This window comes from Hippoglossus stenolepis, chromosome 6, assembly GCF_022539355.2.
Source record: "Hippoglossus stenolepis isolate QCI-W04-F060 chromosome 6, HSTE1.2, whole genome shotgun sequence".
NCBI classification, from domain to species: domain Eukaryota; kingdom Metazoa; phylum Chordata; class Actinopteri; order Pleuronectiformes; family Pleuronectidae; genus Hippoglossus; species Hippoglossus stenolepis.
Window position 1 is genome coordinate 6,633,148 of NC_061488.1, and position 23,300 is coordinate 6,656,447.

General features: G+C 43.2%; 3 protein-coding genes across 6 annotated transcripts in view; 2 read left to right on the plus strand and 1 right to left on the minus strand.

The window, feature by feature from the left end:
- The first annotated feature begins 3,546 nt into the window (after positions 1–3,546).
- Positions 3,547–9,687, plus strand: hmga1a (high mobility group AT-hook 1a). 3 transcript variants are annotated; one of them, XM_035158896.2, is made up of 5 exons: positions 3,547–3,680; positions 4,613–4,725; positions 5,567–5,647; positions 6,703–6,762; positions 7,568–9,687. In XM_035158896.2, exons 2-5 carry the CDS (start codon positions 4,633–4,635, stop codon positions 7,625–7,627), a joined length of 294 nt encoding a protein of 97 aa, XP_035014787.1. In that variant the 5' UTR covers positions 3,547–3,680; positions 4,613–4,632; the 3' UTR covers positions 7,628–9,687. The 3 variants fall into 3 exon arrangements, with proteins under 3 accessions (XP_035014787.1, XP_035014786.1, XP_035014789.1); XM_035158895.2 differs by lacking the exon at positions 3,547–3,680 and adding an exon at positions 3,753–3,906; XM_035158898.2 differs by lacking the exon at positions 3,547–3,680 and adding an exon at positions 3,929–4,495.
- A 40-nt stretch (positions 9,688–9,727) lies between these two features.
- Positions 9,728–14,301, minus strand: smim29 (small integral membrane protein 29). 2 transcript variants are annotated; one of them, XM_035158893.2, is made up of 5 exons: positions 14,195–14,301; positions 13,394–13,723; positions 12,643–12,668; positions 12,420–12,525; positions 9,728–11,204 (listed from the first exon to the last, which is right to left on the minus strand). In XM_035158893.2, exons 2-5 carry the CDS (start codon positions 13,499–13,501, stop codon positions 11,136–11,138), a joined length of 309 nt encoding a protein of 102 aa, XP_035014784.1. In that variant the 5' UTR covers positions 13,502–13,723; positions 14,195–14,301; the 3' UTR covers positions 9,728–11,135. The 2 variants fall into 2 exon arrangements, with proteins under 2 accessions (XP_035014784.1, XP_035014785.1); XM_035158894.2 differs by lacking the exon at positions 14,195–14,301 and adding an exon at positions 13,880–13,972.
- Positions 14,302–17,729: 3,428 nt separating this feature from the next.
- The window catches only part of LOC118110604 (protein kinase C and casein kinase substrate in neurons protein 1), a 31,874-nt gene continuing 26,303 nt past the window's right edge, over positions 17,730–23,300 (plus strand). Inside the window, exon 1 of the mRNA XM_035158531.2 lies at positions 17,730–17,942. The gene's annotated coding sequence lies outside the window, so the exon portion shown is untranslated. The remainder of the gene's footprint in view (positions 17,943–23,300) is intronic.

A 23,300-nucleotide genomic window follows, 5' to 3' on the forward strand; every position in this document is an offset into this window, starting at 1 on the left:
ATCACTTTCTGTAAATTTGGGATATAGGGCGTTTTTTGGGGGGACACTTTTAGAGGACTCATATTTAAGAGTGTGTGTAATTTGCTGCAGCTTGATTTACGTCTGTTGGCATAGGTGGGCACTCTACTCTGTGCCACTCTAGGTTTTGATAAGATGTGCTTTTGGTTTATTAAGGAAGTTCCTCCCATTAAAACCAATCAGTCCTTAATGAGAACAAACGTATTTTGTATTTAATCTGGAGACAAGACTTTGCTTTTTTATCTGAACAGTGATAATATTCAGTTCCTTGTGCTTGTTGGCATCAATGAAATTAAGCAAATATCAAATGATGAAAACTCCTCTGAGAAAGCATAACAAATATGATGAATTTAGCTTTTTTTAAATTCATCTGAATGATCATTTTTTTATGGTGCCGTTACTTTATGTTTACACATTTCTCATATTTTATCAGACACTTGTGCATCAATAAGTAATAAATTAAATAACAGAAACACTTCTCTGTATTATGAAATGCAATTCAACAAAAACGCAACTTTCAAATAATCAGACCGTTTACTCCAGGTCTCTCTAACAGTTTTAGAAAAGAAAACTGAATCAACCTTAAATCCTCCATTGAGGGAGGAAATGCTGGGCTGTTGTTTTAGAGTGTGTTGGTTTTAGTACCTAATAAACTAACTAAGACTCTATTGTGCGTTGGATTGCATTGTGGGTAATGTGAGCGCCAGGTTTTGACTCTGAAGAAGCACGATTAGAAAAGAAATAAAAAAGATCAGCATCAGATATTTTGATGCTTTTTTTAACCACGAGTGCAAAGCTAAATCGACAATAAGTTATTCATCAGTGCACTTCAGCAATTTTACAAATTATTTTCCGTTTACTCAACACGAGTATTACTCAGCCTATAAAAATAGTTTTAATATTGTTCACTATTATCATGTTCTGTGTTGTTTCTTTCATTCTGTGCTTTTAGTGCCTAATAACCTGGAAAATGTAATAAAACGCGGTCTGTTTTCAATTTGTAATAACTGCACAGATTATTTGTCAGCGACAGTTTTTCTTCACAGCTAAATGCAAACATGAACAACATTTGTTTTGAATCATCACTGATCAGTCACATTATCCAGTCCCCTCGACTGTCTCAAGTGGTGCCAGTGACTGGGGAGGACCGCATTCCTCACGAGGACACACACACACACACACACACACACACACACACACACACACACACACACACACACACACACAGGACCTATTTCCCTGCCCTGTCTCCATCCACTCCAGTCAGGGGCTGGGTATGGCAGAGATGTGTGAGGGTGTGGGGGATGGGGCTGAAGTAGTTGTGGAAGACTGAGAGGAAGGAAGTGAATAGAGTGAGAAATGGGGAGGGAAGGGGGTGGCATGCACGGCAAGCACATGCTGAGCAGAACATTGGACTCATTGAGAAAAAGCGCTCCTCCATTCATGCCCCCATCCAAACCCCTTTTCACCAGACTCCCACTCCTGTCATCATGTACGTACAGTACACTGATATCTGAATGCTCTGTGCAGATCACAGAGGTTCGGGGGGGACTGAGTGATTCAGTGCGTGTTTGTGTGTGTGTTTGAGATCAGCCCGGACAAAAGACATGCAGAGGTGAAATACGGACACTGGCTGCTTTGGCCACTTTCATGTCTGCGCTCTCAGTATCTGTTTTCAGTTGAAGAGCCATCAGCTCCAGATGGGCAGTTCATTTACATCAGAAACCCTTGTGTGAAAGTACCAGGGCGGGGGGTTGATTAGACGACAGTGTGAAGAGTTTCTACACCATCTCATCTCCCTGTATCAGCCACACCCAGGCAACACACATCAGATGTTTATCTGTTTCATTTAAATACAAATATGCTCCCAGCAGCAGTCGAGGGGGGGGCAGTGTGAAGAAGGGACCAAAGTTCACTCGCACTAGAGGGTGAAAATCACTTTAAACCTCCACTTGGTGATAGGACGGAGAAACTGAGGGTTTTATTGTAAAGATGAATGAACTTTCACTGATTTAAAGTGAAACACTGCAGCTGAAATAAACTTGATGTGATGTGTTATCGTCTGTTCTGCACAGGCGTCAAAAATAAAACAAATTTGCTGCCATTTCCACTGAGAAACTTACTAAGAACAGAACAGGAGTCTTCATTTGATTAAGTGCTGCTTATTTATCAGTTTTTTTCCTCCTGAAATTATTTGAACTCTGTCCTCTCCACTTAACCGTCCAAAATAATAAAAGTCGGATACAATTAATTTTCTCGTCTGAATATGTGAAAGTCACTGTACCTTGCTGCCCTTTGGAAATAAGTTTTAAAGTTTATTTTGGAAATTAATTGTCAAAACATTTTCCAGAAACTTCAATTTAAAAAAACAGCTTTTACGAATAAGAAAGAGATAAAATCCTAATTACCTTTCTGATAAAAATCAGATAAAATGTTTAATCTTAGAAACAAGCTGTATAACCTCTTCAACAACACAAAGGTTAATCAAAAACTATCTTAATATTTAAATAAAGATCCATCGAAATAAATGAAATGCAAACACTGGTTCTGGGACAGGACCCACCCAGGGGTCACAAGATAAGACGTCATGTGACAACCGTGAAAGGAAAAACATTTGTTGCCATCGGATTCTGCAGCTTCTTCAATCTTTGTATCTTTTTTTACAAGTAGCCTACATCTTTTTCTTTAGGTTTTATTTAAAAAAATATTTTTAGTTTAGCTTGATTGAAGTTCTGAAAAACTCTGAAACATCCCAGTGGAAGAGGGAAATGACAAATTCTGCTGTAATGATTAGAATCTGCAAACAAGGAACTGACTCACTCACAAAGTGAGTCAAAGAGAGTTCTTGGCCATTGGAATATTTATGTTTTTTGTTATTATATTTATCTATGATTACTCATTACATGGTTTTTAGTTTAGTTATTTTACAGACAAAACTTGTTTTTTTTGTATATAAATGACTAAAAATTAACTTAAAACTCTTATAAAGTAACAGGATTTACACTTAACAGCTTCAGCTACAACATGTAAGTCCAAATACAACCATATAATAATAATAACAATCTCTTGATAATTTCACTACATTCTGCTGACTTACTAACTTTTGGAGCATTTTTACATTGGTACACTGTTATTTCTACACAAGAAGGATCTGACTATTTATTAATAATATAGAAGATATATTGAAGCAGATGTATTGATCTATTTTAAATGTTAAGTGAAGGAATCCCTGAGCTTAAAGGTGACTTGTGTTTACACTAGTTTGTGTGTGTGTGTGGGGGTCATAGTACCCTCACCATGGAGACTGAGAGATAATGCATACATTGCATTACAGTTTATCTTTACAACAGGCTGTATACATGTTGTGCATTTTTGCTGGAGGTGTGTTGTGCAACTTGCAGACACGTCTCTGTGAGTTGTGGGCTCAGACGTGCACAGGATCCGGGGAGGTTGGAGGAGGTGGAGGGGGGCTGCTGTCGTTCTGTTGGTGGCCCATTTATCATATCTCCGCCCTCCGGCTCCCAGCTCCATGAGGGCGGCTCTTTAAATGGCCCCACGACTCCCCCCGGCTCGCGCCTCCCCCCCACCTCTCTTCATCTGCAGGAGACGAGACGCACGTGCTATTTATAGGACTCCGTCGGAATAAGCTGCTCGAGCTGCAGGTAAATAACATGTATTCTCTTAAAAAGTCTGCTTCTCTGCTGAGTGTGTCTGTGTGAGTGTGTGTGCGCGCCGCTGCATGAGCTGGTTTAAAGGGGCGGGCTGCGCGCGGTGTGACGAATAAAAAGCTGGAGCCTATAGATCAGTGCGAGGCTCTTTAACCGGGTATAACCAGTCAGCCTTAAAGGAAACATCTTCAGCCACAGTGGGTCCGGCCGAGCTGTGAAGGTGAGTGGGGGGGGGAAGCCGCTCGATCGCAGCCCGGGCGCTGTTCGCCTTTTTACTAACGGAGCTCCGGGGAGCGAGAGGAGGCTGCACACGCTGAACATGAAGCCGTCTTTTGTTGCCTTGGCTCGGGCTCCCGTCGCCGCAGATGAACCCAACCACCTCGCTGCTTGCCTGCACTTCCCTCGCCTCTTCTGTATTTATTTATTTTTTTAAAATATAAAGCCACCGTGCAGAGGAGGAGGAGGAACGGGGTGGTGGGGTTCTTTTAAAGTGCATTTTCCCCACACCGAGCAACACACCAGCCAACCAGTGTGTGTGTGTGTGTGTGTGTGTGTCTGTTTGTTTGTGTCGGTGGATGTGTCTCTGTGGCCCCGGCGTGCAGGCCCCGATGCTCGGTCACAGTGGAGGGAGAGGGGGGGCCTCTGATCACGGTCGTTGCGGGGAAAGGGAGCGTCGGGTTCAGTCGTCTTGTGCAGATCTGCGCGGCCTGTGACCGCCCACTGAGCCTCGGCCACAACCACCGTCTGTGCAGCGGAGCCACAAATAGACCTGGAAATAAGAAGCACGGATTAATCGAGTTTCAGACGCGGTACCGGTGCACGGTTCTCCCGGGTCGTCGAGTTTAATAGCATTGTGTTAGAGTGTGTGTGTGTGTGTGTGTGTGCGTGTGCAAAGCCTGACCGGTGTGATTTATCCCCCCCACCAGGTGTGAAAAGCGACGCAAACATGAGCGACAAGGGGACAGTTTCACCTAAAGAGGAAACAGGGAAGAGGGGGCGTGGAAGACCCCGCAAGCAGCCCCAGGTGAAGCCCGCTGACGTAAGTTCTCCCTTCTCTACCTCTGCATGTCAGGAGAATCCACAGTGAGAGAGAGGGGGGGAGAGAGAGAGAGAGGGAGCATGGTGTCATTTGAGGTGTGAAATCAGATCCAGTGGCTCACATCTGTTGCAGCTGGATGTTGTTGCTCCCTCACATCACTGCTCCTCCACCAGGCCCTGATTGAAGCCAGGTCTCATGCACGGAGGCCTTGTGATAATCCGCTCTTATCATCTACTACAAACTTCCTGTGCTCGTCAGCAAACCTGTAACCCAACACCTTTCTTCTTTTTCTTCTTTAAAGAAACCGGTTTTAACCCTCCCACCCATTCAAGGCACACATCTGCTTGTCATGTAATGGATGACAAGCACACACTGGCTCGCACAGCCGCCACTCTGTGCGTTAGGATTGAATTGCTCGGTTGCTACGAGCTGCAGTTGTAAACAAAACGAGAAATGCAACAGGAGACGAGTCTGCCATGACATGGCCTCCGACCGCAGGTTATCATATGAAATAAGATGTCTCCCCCGCACGCTGAGAGCAACCGTGTGCTGATGTTATTTCCACCAGTATGTTTCGTTTTATTCATGAGATGTTAATGTGTGACAGTTCATGGAGCTATGTTCTTTATGTGAGATCATGGCAACCTGTGGCCCTGTCAGCCCCGGTACACATCAGCTGGGTTGACCTTAAAAACCTCCACTGGAGTCTTGTCGGTTGTGTTGTACTGTGGAGGCAGCGGCAGTCACCGAATCCTCCCAAACAGATTCAGATTGAGTGTGTACATATAAAAAAATCATGTGTGGTGCTGTGCTAACTTTTATTATGTCTCTTGATTGTCAGGAACCAAGTGGGTCCCCGACTCCAAAGAGGTCCAGAGGACGGCCAAAGGGCAGCAAAAACAAGTCATCTGGCAAGGGCAAAGTAAGTCAACGCTGTGTGCAGGAGTGATTTCAACAGCAGCTAACATGCATCCCACACCGGATGACAGCAATGCCAAGAAAGACACACACACACACACACACACACACACACACACACACACACACACACACACACACACACACACACGTACTGACATTGCACAAACCAGTTGTCGTCCCATCTTCCCCTGCAAGCGTTTCCTTTTTCTAAACCCCTCGATTCCTTTTGGTTGATAAAATTTTTAACGGTAGCGAAACTCGTCGCCCGAAAAGGATGTCCTGCTCTTACTTGTGATGTATTGGTTGGCTGCTCCCCCCCCCCCCCTGGTGTCAGAAATAGCCTGGCTTGGGTTTCCCATTGTAAAGACCTTGGTTTACTGCCTTTTTTTGAGGGGGGGACGGGTGGGTGGTGCTTGGCCTGTACTTCCTGTCCTCCAGCTTCCTGCAGCTTGTCATGCACAGTGCGGTGCAGGTGCAGAGGCCGCAAGACTGTTTCCAGGCTGACACTAAGCACCCCTCCGCCCCCACCCAGCACACAGCCCTAGTTCTTCTCTGCCTGTCGTCTCCATAGCAACCACTGATTTTTCTCCCTAGCCCCAACCCTCCAGCTCCCCCGTGTCTCTTGTCTTCGCTGCCGCGCATGGGAAAGGGAGCGAGAGATAGCGGCAGAGGGGTAGAAGATATGTGCGATGGTGTGCGATACAGGTTTAGCAGCGAGGGCCGAGCTGCGGAGGGGTTTGTGTCTCTGCTCGGTTCCACCAGCTGTCTCTGAGCCTCAGACCAGGTGGCCAGCGAACTGGAGTGCCCTGTGTGCAGTTCCTGTTGGCCTTCCAGATAATAGCCAATGAACCCAGTGCCCCCTCTTCCATCTGTGTCATTGCAGAGGTACTACTGCCACCTGCAGGCCGCTCCAGGCACAGGAAAGCTGGAGCGTTCACACCACAATGTGTACTGATCCGCCCCTCGTCCCCAAAAAACCCTTTTCACTGAGCAGGACGACACAGTGCAATGCATCGTGGGGACCCCCTGTTAACTTGATGCTGTTTTCTTTCACAGAAGGCGACGCCGGCCCCATCTACAGCAGGGGCGAAACGCAGGGGAAGACCCAAGAAGGAGGTAAGTTGCAACTCCTCGAACAAACAGTGCAGCATCAGTGCTCCCGTTGGTGAAACCACTCCTCCTCCCAATTCAATTATGATTGGTATGAGTGTCTGCAGGGCGAAATTGCATTTTCCTAATTCCCCGGCCCGCCCTCTTCCTCCCTGACAAGTCCTTTCTACTCATCACAGCCATTTTAGTTCTTGCAATCTTTCTAAAGTCTTGGCCTGGTTTTGTTGAAAAAGCCAATCTGACAAATTATCACTAAAACCGTGCCCTCGATGCAAAGGTTCCACAACTGACAGCGAGATTATTAATCTTTTTTTTTTTTTGTAGCTGTGAAATAACCTGCCAGCTGCAAACAAAGGCACGTTTAATCTCGTAAGGAATTGCGGTCTTGTAGTAACATTCTGTCACGTGCACGAGTGGTTAGGGCGTGTTCTTAAAGAGGTCTGTGTTGCATTAGTCACAGAAAGGAATGACCCAAAGTTACCCCTTCAACCAGCCCTCCTCGTTTTTATGAATGAATCTTTGGCAGCAGCAGTGTGAGGGGGGGGGGGAATGCAGGACGCCTCGCTGTGACTCACCAATCCTATGAATCACTTTTCACTACAGATGGCTCACCCTTCCTCTGGGTGTTCGTCACGCCGCTGCACTTTATCAGGACATGTTTTTTGTATTATGGAGTGGTCGGGTGATTGAAAGCAAAAAACAGGTCGCTTGGAATCGCAGGCGTTTTTGTTGTTGCGGAACATTGACGGAACGTGAAGCATTTTCCACACGGTCGTACTCTGACGTCTGACTTGTTTTCTTTGTGTTGCAGGAGAAGGAGGAAAAAGCGTCCCAGGAATCATCTGAGGCGGAGGAGGAAGAGGACCAGTAATTCCCAACGCATGCTACCTCACTCAACATACTGACTTACTGTTAACCAGAACTGGGCTGTATCTCCAACACCAGTGCCACCACATGACCACTGTTCACGACAGGACCCTCTTTGCCAAAAGGAGGCTTAACACAGTACATAATCATGCAACAGCACTGGATAGACAGATGGACCTTGCTCAAGCATAGATCTCAGAATTACATGAAAGGTAACAGCCCTTTCTTCTACATGTCATGCTATCACAAGTCTTTTATACTGGACAAAGGTGGGCTCTACAGAGCCTGGATGTTTCTGTTTTTTCCCCCTAAAAGATGGTTTCTAGGACATTTTCTCTGCTCAATGTTACTTATTTGTTGTTCCCGCATCTGAGATGGTAGGGCATATAGAGTTTTCTCCGTGTTTTGTACTGGACAAAGGTGAATTTTACCTATACTTGTTTGTTTTTTCTTTTTCGTGTGTTCATGTGAAGTGGTGAACCATTGCAATCACGTCTATAGATGGAGTTGAACTTCAGCGTTTAGGAGGAGAATAGGTAACGGATGGTGTTTGTTCTTTTTTTCCACCCCTCTTCCCAGTGTCTAACCTCAACCCCCTCGTCTCACCAGTAGAGCAGAATCATCGTCGCCACCGTCCCCCTCCTCCTCTTCCTGTAGGACAGTTTAAACCTAGATATGCTTCTTCCTTCTCGGTACTCGGCGTGTAATGGGGAGATGTTGACGTATCATTAACTAATCAGAATAGTCTGATCAGACTTACTGTTTTTGTTCCTTCGGGGGTTACTCACCATTTAAAGACAAAAAAACAAACAAACATGGGTGTGCTGCTTTTCATGTCATAATAAAACTCAAATCTATATGGTATAACGTGTGTTTTTAAAGGATAGGGTAACTTGGCAGAGGCTGAACGCATCAGTGTTGTTTCTTCAGGGAGCTTTTACAAAAAATGCTGTTACATTGGTCCTCGGTTTCCTCAGTTTCCACGCGCTCGCTCAATCACTCGAGGCAGACACGCAGAGGATTGTAATGGAGGATAGTGGGAGGCACTGCTGTCCAACAGGGCTGAACGTTTTCATTCCACGTAGCACTCACTGCTTCACCTAGGGGTCGGTCTTTGTCAGAACTTTGTACCGTTAAAAAAAAAAATCTACTTTTCTTAGTCTTTTTTTGAAGATGTGTGTTGTATGACATCGGCTAAAGAAAAAAAAAATGTTTTGTGTATTTCTAAGTGTCAGGGAACCCGCGGTCACAGTCCACTTAAACTGGGTTTTTCCATACACCTAAGCTGCTACAACCTCAGTTACGAAACCCGGAAAACTGCAAACAGGCGATACACGGCCTGGATTTTCATACCTCACTCAACAGCTTACTTTACCATTACAAATGCATTTAACTGGTTTTTCTGTTATTGAAATGTAACCTCTGGCATGAGATGGAAAGATGTCGTTATTACAAAGTTTGTGTAACTTACTTTTTGGTTTTGGTTTTTTTTTTTCTGACTGTTATAAGGTTTTTGGTTTTTTTTTTTAGATGTCAACCGTGTGATCGTGTTCATACACGAAACCACGTGTTGGCTCGTGCAGACAGGTTGTGTTCGAAGCCAGTCAGGGAGAGACCTGTCAGCTTGACAACTGTGTTCGCTGACTGTGGTAGATTAGCAGGTGTGTTTTTATCCATTTTAAAAAGTTTATTTCTTCTGGTGCACTGAAATGTTGGTTCCGATTTTCATGGACAAATGTTTGTGTGTTTGTGACGGACAGGGCGCTCTTTCCACTTAACTGTTCTGTTGGACGTGTGTGTGTTCGGCACTCGTACAACGGTCATTTCACGTCCTTTTTTCTTTTTTTTTTTTTCTCTCAGCATCCTCCAAATACTTCTTGACAATATCGGTGTCGTTCTACATACCGACATCTTGCATCCGTTCATTTATATACCGTAAAACTCAACAGGATGGGATCATTCTTTTTAATGTACACCGTATATAAATGTACAATGTCTATATTTCTATGGTGCCCTACAACAATTTGTATCAGAAATGGTCAATAAAGAGAATTTTCTTTGTCATTTCTGTCATTGTTTTGTATCTTCAAGAAAACATCCATCCTAATATTTTTTGTTTTTATTTACATCTTCAACATTTTAAATCAGCCTCATCCGGTCACTTAAAGCAACAACAGCCTGACAAGTCAAACTTAATATCTTTGCTTCTATTCACAGTCGACAGTTACATCAGTAGTTCTTTGAGTCTTTGACCTGAAATCAGAGTCATCCATGAAAAGTTATATGCTCCGACATTTGTACAGTCTGAACTGTGAACGGCCAATTTCACGCTTAACATTCTACGTGAAAAGAAATCCAGTTTATGCATAGAAAATAAACAATGAAATGTAAAATATGAGCAGGTTGCACCAAGGAGCATGTTCTGGGGGGTCAAGTTAGTTTCCTGCACAAACACCTCCAAGCTTTTTTGCGTGAGCTCATTCTGAAGTACATCGATCACAAGTTCAGAGCATTAGACCAATTACAATGCACGAGTTGTTCCCCCGTCACGGAAAAAGTGTCACAGTTCCATTGTTCTCAGGTTTACATTCACAAAACGCGAGGCAGACAAAGGTCACGAGAGGTTAGCGATCATGGAGGAAAAAATTAAAAAAAGAAGACAGGTTTTTCCTGAGTCAGACCTATGGTATTCATCCGAGCGGATTCCTCTGGTGCCATGCCTCATGGACAGGACATTTTTAGGGCACTAGTCACTTCTCATTTTGGGTGCTGAGAGGATATTGGTGTTATTTACTCGCATATCTGGCTTTTCATGCCTTTGATAGGAGTCATAGGATTTGAGCTCGACCGCATCAAAAAAAAGAGGCAGATCATCTGGTGGGCAACTTCAAACCAAAGAGGACGTGTTCAACCTTGACTCAAAGTGAAACAGAAAATGTATCAAACCTAAGTCAACAGCTATAATTCTAAAGCTCTTTGGAAACAGTGTTACAGCAACAAATGTGACTAATTGAAAACTAACTTTTTTTTTTTTTTAAAGCAATGTAAACCACCTCAGGCACCGATCACACCCCCTGTCGCAGCAGGAGGGATTTCTTTAACTAGTGCAGAACATTCAAACTCTAACCACAGCCTTTAAAACATAGTGAGAACAAATCCCTGCTGCCGCCCACAGGAACAGAACTGTCGCCCACGCTGACAATATAAACAGTCGAGAACACCCACAGGAATCTGGATCTCTACCCGCACGCCACCTTTCTTCACTCCGAACACCACGGTAAAACGGAGGTCGAATAAATAATTTCAAATAAATAAGTGTAAGGTAGAGCGTCCGGCAGGCACACGGGGTTAGCATCCGAACCTCGCAAACCAACAGTCACTATGTGCCCAACGAGGAGAAAGCTGACTCTCGGATGATGTAGTCAAAGACGGCTCCAGAGGGTGGTAGAGGAAAGCCATGACAGGAGGTCGTCTCCACGCCGACAAATGTTTGATGCCATGGTTCGCCGCAATCATGCGTTGACATCTTTGGTCAGGAGAGGGCGCCGCTGTTGATAACTTTTAGCCCAGCCTTGAACAACCTGAGGACATAAGATGTAAAATGAAAAGCAGTTTAGTTCAGCGCAGTCAGTTTTTAAAGCCATAACACAAGTGTAAAATTGTTTTTCGGGGAGAATATGAAAAGCTGTTATGACTGTAAAGGGTCAATCCACCTAAACACACACACACACACACACACACACACACACACACACACACACACACACACACACACACACACACACACACACACACACACACACACACACACACACACACACACACACACACACACACACACACACCTCACTTATTCCTAAATATGTGCTACTAAATATGTGAACTACTTTCTATAAAAGAAATAGTCCCAGTGAAAACAGGGAAGTGTTGTGTTCTGTGGATTCTCCTCAGAACCCGAGACAGAGAGACAAGTCGTTTTTTGAAGTTTTATGCACAACAAATTCAATTAAATTCACTTCCTGTGTTGGATCAGCAGCAGAAATCTAAGCGACTTAAATCACAAAACCCTCACAAGATTAAAAACGAGTTTCTAGTTTCAGTTCTAACTATAACTATTTAATAACAGCCTCCTAAATCAATGCATAACTTGATTGTGATTAATGTCACATTTTCACAAATATGGAGTAAAATAGAATAAGCTGCTTATGCCTGTAAATATTGCCACCTAGTGTTTCCCATGGCTCAGTGCATTGTTTGTAACCACAATCAGCCTGTTCTGTAATTGAATTTGGTGTCTTTGCTGCCGCGGACATCTAATTTTATTCCAGCCATTTCTAAACTGGAATTCTTGTACCAACAATTGTGTGTGGGAAGAAAACTCTGTGTTATGTGAAGATAATAACTTATCAATGAAGAGATCTTAAAAACAAGTCACCAACTGCTGTGAGGTTTGCACATAAAAAGGGAAGTGCAACTTTTCTACTATACTACTACTTTTTTGTAGATATGTTCCTCTGTGAAACAGGAAGTGACTAAAAGAGGAACTATTGTTCTGTTCGAGTGAAAGATGAGACCAAAGACAAAGAAACTGTCAATGTGGCTTTCACTGTAAAAAATGTGGTCAGACAGTCCTACACAACTGGAAATACCACTTTCGACCCAGAAAATAACATTTTCTAAATTATGATCTTGTTGTTTCCATCTGATGTCATGACAACAACCTTTCCCACCCACAGGTGAAAAAGTCCAGGAGAAGAAAACACTCTTTAAGTTTGGAATCCAATGTCGCGTCATACCCGTGTGTCTTCTTCTTTCCACAACATTTCCTGTTCGGCTTCATTCAGCTCCTCTGAAGGATCGTACGTGTAAACCGGTAACAGCTGATGACGGAGTCTGTCAATTCTGAGGGACACAAATCAAGGGAATCAAACAAACATGTCACGACCCGCACTGAGTAACGCAATCATGTTTACACCTAAAGCTCTGTGAGGAAATCAATGTGTAGATTAAGAGACTTGCCTTCTTTTCTTCCGGATATACATGCACTGAAAGAGACAAAATGAAGAGCGCTGCATTAATGGTGTAGAAATAGGTTTATCGGTTTTGGCTTGGTTTGCAGTATGTTAGCAGGATTCTTTCCACTGAAATATTATTTTTCCCAGCTTGTCAACTTTGTGGAAGTTGACCTGCGACCTCCAGTAGGGCTGGAGGATACGGCCAAAAATAATATCAAGATAAAAATGTTCACATTAGCTGATAATGTTTATTATCACGATAAATATCACATTATTATTACTTTTATTTACTTTAAGTTTTAGCTTTCAGACTAATCTGAAGATTGGGGTTTTAATTTCTTCTTTGTGAGCAGAGAGTGACTTGATACACACTTTTACTAATCTGAGGTGGATCAGCTGTGTGTTATACCTCTGCACTGTGTTTGCATATGGAATATACTGATATACACTGAATCAGAATCAGCTTTATTCACAATGTACGTGTGCACATACTAGGAAATTAACTACGGTGTAGACATGTAACTACCGTGTGCTAATAGAATTATAATCACTATAACTGTATGAGACAGTAGCAACAGGACAACAAGCTGAGGTTGGACAGAAACATGTAACTACTAGATAAGATGGAATTGTGACCAGACGACAAAGACCCTAAATCAAATATGGATTAAATTGAACACATGTTGCATTGCACTTTATGAACATGATATTATGATAATTATTCATATTCTTTATGGGCCAGTCCAACCACTTACCACAGCCGCAACTATCCCAATGATGGTGAGGAGGAAGAACGGCACCAACACGTAGCTGGCCGCCACGTTCCCATCGACGATGGCGGGGGGCTGAGTGGTGCTGTTCATTGCATACGTTCAGGACCGGGCTGGTGGGGGGTGCACGGGGACACACGGGGGGCTGCAGCGGACCCCCTCCCAGCGGTGGACACTGTGCAGCTGTTGGCTCCTCGGGCTGCCCCCTCGTTGTTTACGCCTCATCCTCGTCGCTCATGTGACTCCCACATGGTTCCTCACCGCCCTCCCCCCGTAATCAGCGAGAAATCTGAGGGAGCAAGGAGGGACAGGAATCTGGAACAGGGGGCGGAGACACCATCAAGGAGTTTGTATTAAAAAACAAAAAAGGTCAAACAGCGGAGGGTGTAAGTGACTTTGAGGGGACAGACCCCCCCCTCCTCCCTGAGATGCTGTCAACCTGGCAGCCATCATTCAAACCTCACAACTCACTGTCACGCTGCAGTTTCGTGTTGTTCTCCTGCTGCGATCTCTCTGGGGTTTGATCTTTTACTTCACTGAGTTCCCACAAAGACACATGTGGGACCCCCGTCCCCGTCCCCGTCCCCCGTCCCCGTTAACCAGAAGCCATGAGCCAGCACATCGACAGCTACATAAACATTAGCAGCTGTTAGCATCGGCCGGTGACGCAGCCGGACGAGTGGTTTTCTTACACCGCACAACCAGGACAATACGCACCCCGAGGGGAGGTTCAGTGTCCCCTGCGGCTGTCCCCCCGTGTTAAACGTCAGTAAAGTCTCAACTCACTGTGCGACGAGCAGAGTCTCAGCCGGAGAGATGATGCGAGTCACAGGAAGAAGCGCATCCTCCGGCTCCAGCAGAAAGACACGCCACTTCCGGTCACGGCCCTTCACAATAAGAGAGACAACGCGAAAACTACGGAAGCTCGATGAGCTCAGTTTAGAAGAAAAAACCCACCACAGTAATAAAAGCAGTCACCAGATGCAGATGGTTTATGTTATTTTATGAGCTTGGATCAGCTGCTACTGTGTTTTTATTCTTTTTACCACATGAACACACCCACGTATTTGTTGGTGGAGAGTGTCATGAATGTAGTACAACAATACCAGCTAGATACTAAACTACAAATACTATCATGACATACTGTAATACCTCTATAAATATCAATATATCGACCGATCCTGTTCATCCATCCTCTCGTCTGTCGAGCCTTTCTTTCCTTTCTGAATTTCAGTTGATCTGAAGTGATAATTTTAGAATATAGGACAAGATGGTGAATATCCCTTGTACGTTTTAAGATCTTCTGTTACCAGCTACCATCAGATGTTAGCAGGTGTTAGGAACATAATATCAGTTGTGCACCTTAGCGTCATCGAGTGTTTTGGCTTTGTAATCAATGATACAGGCTCAGGCTAAAGGTAAATCTGACTGCAGGCTACTGGCTTGTATGGCAGCACTATGAAAGTCATGTGGCCGCTCAGTACATCATTACCTCTTTGCCTTTTTAAACTAAACACTGTCCCATTTGAGAACATAGGACAAGATGGAGAATATCCCTTGTATGTTCCATTGCACTAATTAATGTCCACCACCAGTTGATGTTATCAGATCTTAGTGACCAACAGCGGGTGTTAGGGACAAATCTACAGTTTTGTACCTTAGTGTCATCATAAAAAATATCTTCTCTCACAGCAACTCCAGTGTTGCACAATATTTTAACAAAAATTTCATACATGAGTTTAAAAACATAACAATAGTTTTTGTTTATTGCAAATATGACGATATTGTGTTTAATCCGAATGGTTAAATTGTTAAAATCTTTGCAGGATGTCAGATCATATTAAAATATACTTTATTGTTTCCATTGGGGAATTCTTCTTGGGCCAAAGTGCCACAGCAGCTGCAGAACAGAACATTGTGTAACAACAACAAAACTCAAGGACATATCACGTAAGACCCAGAACAATAAAGCAGAATAAAAGTGAGTTGAATATTTCACCTGCCCTAAAACCTCTTAAAACGCTAAAACACTAAAATTATATAACGCATTTCATAAAAACATAATTTTTTTAAAGTAGTGAAGAGAAATGCATGTCATCCTCTCTTCACCGTGTTTACTCCAGTTATAAGTTTTGTGCTGTTGGTCCATCGCCACAAGATGTCACTAAACTCCTGTGTGTCAACAAGGAAAGTTAGATTGTGTAGCAACAAGAGAATTCAGAGTGCTTTTATATAGAATGTAAAAGGAATCGTTACAAATTGTAAAAGCAACATAAGAAATGAAAAGAGATTAAAAGGTTTTACCTGGAGAATAAAAACATAAAATGTAAGTAATAAATAAATAAAACAGTGAAAGAATGTAGTAATTATTTGATATATTAAAAGGCCCTGGCAAACAGAAAGTCTTCAGCACTGATTTAAACAGAGTCAGAGTTGCACCAAGATGAAAACATCACTGAGGGTAAAATGTCTCATTTCCATTTACCATGTACATTTTGTCTAATCATTTATAACAATAGATCACAATATATGGGGCAGTTCATGAAATCAAAGCTAAAAGGATTGTAATTTCAGTTTATCAGAAACTTTTAATATAGACAAAGTAATGTAAGTGAGTATTACATAGTGTGTGTGTGTGTGTGTGTGTGTGTGTGTGTGTGTGTGTGTGTTTGTTTAATCCTTTGATATTAAATATATGTGTTGTAGAGTGATGTTGCTTTCATTAAATCATTGGCACAACATGTATTGAATCAGACCAAAATTAGCATCATGCACTTAATCTGCTTCAAGACATTCTCTCCTCCACGATCTCGCCTCCACAGAACCAAACACCTCATCTCCTCCCCCTGTGTTGGAAGTAAACTGGCTTGGTCACTGGCTCCACTGACGTACGAAGGGACCAGTAGTGACACAGAGATGTTTGGTGATTCCTTAACTTCAGTGTTTCTGGTGGATTAGATCATTTTCTCTGTTTGTCCACATTTTAACAGGGTTGTGATTGCACCGGTCCATGAAGCACAAAGGCAGATGGTGTTGTTTGTGCATTTAATACAAAGTGCACTCGAAAGGGAAGGGTAATGGAAAGAGGCTGCACTGTGAGCGTGCCCTGCCTGGCGATTGTGTTTGTGCACAAAACAGCAGACATGTCATTTCTTTGCCATCTGTTCATTGGCTAATAAAGACAAGATGTTAATAGTATATTATGAAATGATGAAGAGCTCTAAATTGAATCTTATTTGCTTCTTTGACAGAGTAGGAGCCAAAGTGTTTCTGGATATTATCAGCACCGATAACATTATTGAGTTCATGAGTTCAGAAGATTTCAGTACCTGACTCTATAAACCCTGAACATGTTTCCTAAACAGTGTCCAGCTTTTTCTTCCTCACCTCTTGGCTGCATGGTCACTACTCGCTGTACAATGCTTTTTATCTACTTCCAACAAGGAGGTTATGTTTTCACTCCGGTCCATTTCTATGTTGGTGGGTTCTTTTGTTTGTGTGAAAGATTTTGCAAAAACTACTGAATGGACGCTCACATAACTTGGTGAAAGGACGCATTATGGGTCAGGGGACATTTTGGTGCGGATCCAAATCAGTGTGTCTCTACATATGGGTAATTTCCCTGATTTCTTATAGAATAATTCATGGATCTTGATTTTCAAGAATCAGGAATATTTAGTGAACTGATTTCTATAAGTTTGTGCAGCCTGGTGCAGGTTAATTGAATTTAAGGCGACTATTGGGCCTTGCCAGAGATATACGCTCTGCTCAGTGCCTTTCTAGTTACTGTCATATTTAGTCATTTAGAGAAAATGTTGATACGTATGCGCTTCCTTATATGAACCTGGAACAGTGCATATATATATAATATGACTTGCTGGGCAGCCAGAGGACAAAAACACCACCTCCCCTGCAGTGTAGTGCAATGTGGACGTGATTGACAAGAAAAGAGGGGACGCCCACTCTTACCACCCTCTCTCCTCATTGGTTGGAAAGTGGAAGTCACATTTGGGACTCCCCCCCATTACAGAAACTCCCATAATGTTTCAGATATTATTTATTCTCTATATATTAAAAAAATAAACATCTTCCAATCTCTGCTGTGCATTCTCCACAGAACCAAATGTAAAAATAATTCACTCTCATTTATCAAGCTGATAAATTGAAATCCAAACGACCCATTCGCACCTGCACATGTGGACACATCTGGCCCCCCCTTAAGCTCATGTGGTTACTGTTGTGAGGTGGGGATTTAGAAACAGCTTCCCAGCAGCATTTAGCTCAGCCTCCCTCTCAGCCTGCAGCCCTGCTCTGTCGTCCATTGAAAGGAAATCGCTGGGCCATCCCCCCGACGCGCGCCTGTGCCGTGGAGCTCCCCCTCGCTGCGCGCATCGTGATCTGGTGGATGCAGAGACGTGCAGAGACTCGCAGGGTCACCTTCTGTCGCTGCAAGGGGAAATACTGAATTATTTTGCAGCGCACTCCTCTCGGGTTGTAGTGAACCTCGGCGGCAGCAGCAGCAGCAGCATCTCTGGTGAGTCCTGTTTATGAGTGTGAGTGTGTTTTGGATGAAGAGGAGCTGAGCATCCTTTTAGCAAAAGGGCGACGCAGGGATGAAGAAACCTCGCTATCATTTCCCCATCGTTTGATTAATGTCTCTGCTGCATGCGAATCCCCACCGAGTACTACACATTACTACAGATTCACCAGCTCGGCTCTTCTCTATCATGCATGCGTCATTTTTATCTGGTGTGCCGCTGTTTGCATATATGCGCCAAGGGTGAAGAGGACCATCTTGCATCATCCCGAGGATTAATATGAGAGGCTTGAGCTTGTAAACTATATGAATGAGCCGTTTAGTTCGGTTCTGCACTAATGGGTTTTACTTCCTCCGGATGATGCAGGGTGTTGTTCCCCCCCTCCCCCTGTGCATCCTTCGATGAACAAATTTGACCTCAGCATCCAAATCCTATGCAGCTTGTTTATCTGCACAACATATTATTTGCAGAAAGCCCCCCCTCCTCCTCAGCACAGAAATGACAGGAGGGCTGTTGCCAGGTAAAGTGCACTACAGTGGATGGAGGTGGTGGTGGCAAAGGCTGACATGAAGGATTGCCATTTTATGTCCACTGCCATGCGCCAAACGGGTAAACAACAACTGGGAATATGAACAACACGTCGAGCAAACGTGTCCTAACCGTGCGCACTTCTATGCTTTTCGTCGATATAAGCGCAGAGTGGGGGTCAGTCGTCGCCTTGCTGTGTGTACGTGAGCGTTTTCTCGGTGAAATGGACGCGAATGTAAATGAGAGCACTCAGCTCTGACGTTATGTAATTGGTTGTCACAGCAGAGCGATGAGCCATCTCCGGCGTCATTGTGTGTGTGTGTGTTGTTTTGTTTTTTTTATTCCACGAAACAGAGGAGGAGCATCCTGGGCTCCTTCATGGGATTAGGTGCATGTGGCCGTTTAATCATTCATCAAATCTGCTCCCCGAGCTGAAATGCATCCAGGCTCTCAGCTGACTGAAGGATCCCACTGAGCCACATTTGAGAGAGCAGAAGATGTTGTGGTGGTGGTTGGTGATGATGGTGATGATGATGATGAAGAGGAGGAGGAGGAGGAGGAGGATGGTTGTGATGGAGGCTGGAGCATCACTCCTCCAAACCATGCAGCTCCTGTCCTCTAAAAAACCATCCTGTAAACACGCAGCCCCTCTCTCCACAGCTCTGTTTGTGTTTATTTGCTCTGTTGCTCTGTGTGGTGAAGGTGGCGTACAGCAGGTGACAGGTCCCTGTTCCCTGTGCTGGTTTGTTTTGAGCTCTCTCTCCGTGGCGCTGAATCCACTGAAGAGCACGTCTGTCAGCAGCCAAGGTGCCCCCCAAGAGGGCCTGACACATGCAGGGCTGCAGAGAGGAGACGATGAGACATCCACAGGGACGGGGACGGGAGGTGGGGGTAATCCAATTGTGTTGCGGAGAGACGAGAGTTAAAGAGCACCTCCTATTTATTAGCAGACTCCTCACTCCTCACTGTGCAGCCAAGTCAAAAGGGTCTCGCCAGGAGCTCCTTCACGTTTCAACCCGGAGGCAGAATCTGTCTATTCGATGCATTGCTCAGAATTCTTTCCATTATTTTGCATAGTTCATCCGTGCATTCATCTGTAGCTTTTTTTTTCTCTCAAACGTTTTTTGGCTCTTGTGTCTGAAAATGCTTGTAAGTATCTTCAAAGAAATGAGCGGTTGTGATCTCTTCCCTCAAGTTTTGGCCTCGAGAGTATTTTTTCTCCTCTCTCACTTCATTTGAAGGATTTTACGAGGAGTAAGAGGCGACAGTTTACTGTATTTGGCAGAAAAAGAACTAAAGAGTAAACATCATTTTGTGTTGCAGTAATAGTAATTTATTTCCTGTCCAAACCATTTATCTTCAGATTTACCCCCCAAACTGGGAAACACAGATCAGATCAGTTTAACTGGGCCTAGATTTCGGGCCCTACAAGTGAGAATATTGATAGTTTGGTACCATCTGAAATGGGTCTATAGCCAATAATGAAAACCATGAGGCCCCTGAAAGCTTCCATTGGTTGTGTATACAGGGTAGGTAGGTGTAGTAAGATATTACTTCAGCCTACACCTTTCTGTCTACATATACCTACTGTATATATAAATATATATATATATAAATATATATATGGATGAATGGATGAATAGATGAATGGATGAATGAATGGAAAATCATCTTAACAAATCTTTCTTACTTATACATAAATCAAACATTTGCCAATGGAGTCCATTCAAAGTCTAGTATGAAATATAAAATCTATCTATGTATAAAATCTAGTAAAGCTGTTTGTGTTTATGCAACATCTAACTTTTTATTATTTAGTTTTTTATTATTCTGGTATCAAAACCATAAGAAAAGTGATTTAACAGCATCACTTCCTGATCTGACTTCCTGTCTCTGTGAGTCTGTGTTTGCTTCTCTGAGTCCTTGAGAGGCAAAGAGCTATTAATTAAGTCACTAACTATTCATCCCTTCTCCTTCGAGACTGCTGTTTCATTTCTGAAGCCACAAGTATGTCCACCCTGACTTCCTGTAGCGCCCGCAGTGCATCCGCGGTACCGTTCATCTCGTGTCTCCACGCTTGACTTGCTTTGTTTTTTCCATTGGCGGTGCACGGGGTAGCATCTTCCTGCTCAGGAGGTTTGTTAATTATGATTTTCACTGGTGTAACCACTGCTTTGACTCGCTGTTATCTGGAGCCATTAATAGAATAGTTGTGTGGTGAGTGTTTATCTACCACAGGGAATGTAGTGATATTAGATCTCCAGTAAAAATAATAGTAATAGAGTGAGGCTTCTTTTCTAATTGATTGTCTGTGTTTAATCAGCCTCAATTTGGTTTCCTCTTGGACATGGACATAATAAGTGATGAAGGAATAATGGGAGCGTGATCCGTCATCCTGTTTAAATTAGGTGCCGTACTTCTGCCAAGTGAGCTGAGCACATTCAATGCTATTTGCATGTGTTCTTAATTTTATTTAACATAGTTTCAGAGCCCAAAGGATCATTTATTTGTTTTCCTGATTTTCATTATCTTGGTCACACATTTGAGATGTTTTTTTAAAATATATAAAGATAAAGTGAGGCCTAAGAATAGTTTAGTTTAGTATAGTACAATAGTACAACATGAATACATAAATTAAATGTTAAAAATACATGTAAACAACATGAAAACAACACCCAAATATAACAAACTACTCAAATACAAAACCTCTAAAATCTTCAATACAGGTTATATAGTATAAGAGAAAACATTTACATATATTAACAGAGAAAGGGAAGAATATATGCTATAAAACAGCTCATTTAATTCAATGTTTAAACAGCATTTCAGATTTTCTTCTTGTACGTGGACAATGACACAGAATCCGATAAATGTGTGTTTCCGTTCGTAGAAAACTGACCACGAGATGTTTTAACCTGAAGGCAGATGAAGATAATAGCCATTCTAGTTTAATAAATATATATTAGTATCTACTACAATGAGGTAAATCCGAATTTGTATTTTTGACTTTGAAAACAACCTGCAGAGATGACAGATAAATATTTAAATGCAAATCTACAACCAAACAGTCCAAAAACAGGGTTTGGTTATGATCTCATTCTCTCAATAGATTCCACATGGAGGGAATGTGGTGTGTGGTTGGTGACCTGCATGTTGTCGTCAGTTGTCGGAGGATGTTCCCCGAGACATCATGTGTGAGGGAGGGAGGACAACGTGTGAAATAGTGAGGTTGTTGTTTTGTCTTATTTCTGAAACCTTCTTTAAATGTGCCTGCTGGTGAAAGGGTTAAACGCTGCTGTTCCTCCGTGAAAAGACGAGATGGTGGTGTCTGACAAGGTGTGAGAAAAGAGGCCGTGGAGTCTGAAGGGCAGCCGGAGAGTCGAGTATCTGTCGGTGCAGAGGAGAACACACGCAGGGGGAGACTCCACATCCTCGCCGGAAGATTTATGATGTTGGAAATGACTCAAAACATCCACCGCTCGTGTCTCCCAACAGAAATAATCGAATTCTCTCTCTCTCTCGATCTGTCGCCGTGAATTCACAGAAATAAACAAAGATGACGTTAATGTAATATTTATGTAATAATCAATTTAATCAATTTACCAGATGTAATGTGGACAAATAGAGCATCAATATTTACCATGAATATGAAAAAGGCTTTAGCTGTGGATATGACTTACACAGCAAACAGTGTGTTTCTCTCTGTGGAGCCGTGTTGGGTTCATGCCGCGTCACCACATGTCAGTGTCTGTTCTGAATCATCCCCATGTCGCCGGGGCTCAACCTGAGGCCGAGCACGCTCCCCGTGTGTGTCATGGTCTTCTGGGGGATTCAAAATGGAGTCCCGGTGTGCCGCGTCGTGCACGTGGATCGATACTGGATTGAATGGTGAAACGTAATCATCATCATCGCCGTCATCCTCATCCTCATCCTCATCCTCATCATCATCATCATCAGTGGGGTTTTCTTTGGTGAATGCAGCCGTTTCAGGTCAATGCTCTGAACACTAGAGGGTGTGTTCCTCATGGACATATTCAAAGAGACAGAGAGGAACCAAATGATGAGGTAGCGGCCACTTGACCGGATGACGTGTTTAACAGTGTGTTGCCAGGGCTGCAAATAACCATTATCTTCACCATCAATGAGCCTTAGTGTGTTGTGTTCGTTTGATAATTCGTCTTCGACACGTGAGACAAATCACGACTAACCCGTTCGTCCCAGTTTCCCAGAGCAAGACTTAGATAATGAAGCACATAGTTTTGGACATTAAAAAAAGATCTCAATCGTCAAACGCTGATTAATCTCCTGTTTATTTACTAATGGATCAAACCGCTGTTAAGTGATGAGCCGTTCTCTGAGTGATTCCTTCATTCAGAGGCTCTGTATCCTTCAGAACTGTCCTCGGTGACTCATATGTGAAAAAGAAAAAAACGACAAAAGCAAGCTGACCATGACTCAGTGGTTTTCCATGAACTTGCTCCTGATTTAGCCGGATGTGGCCGTTATCAGGCGTGTCTCATTGAGCCGTCAGACGCTGCCCACATCTCAGGCTGCTTCAGTCCACGGGTCCACGCTTCATGATGCTGTGTGAGAGGAAGATTCAGATGTTCTCTTTAAAGTTACTAAATATGTCATGTGAACAGAATAATGAAGTCTACACTGTATGTCTTGTCATCGAAGACAAGACAAAATGGCCGCTTGATGATATAATGAATGATTTTGAAGCTAGTGCTGCGACTGATGATTGTTATTATCATGGATTCATCTTTTTATTCTTATTATTTGATTTTCCCTGGTTTTACCGAAGTGATATTGTCAATTCTTTC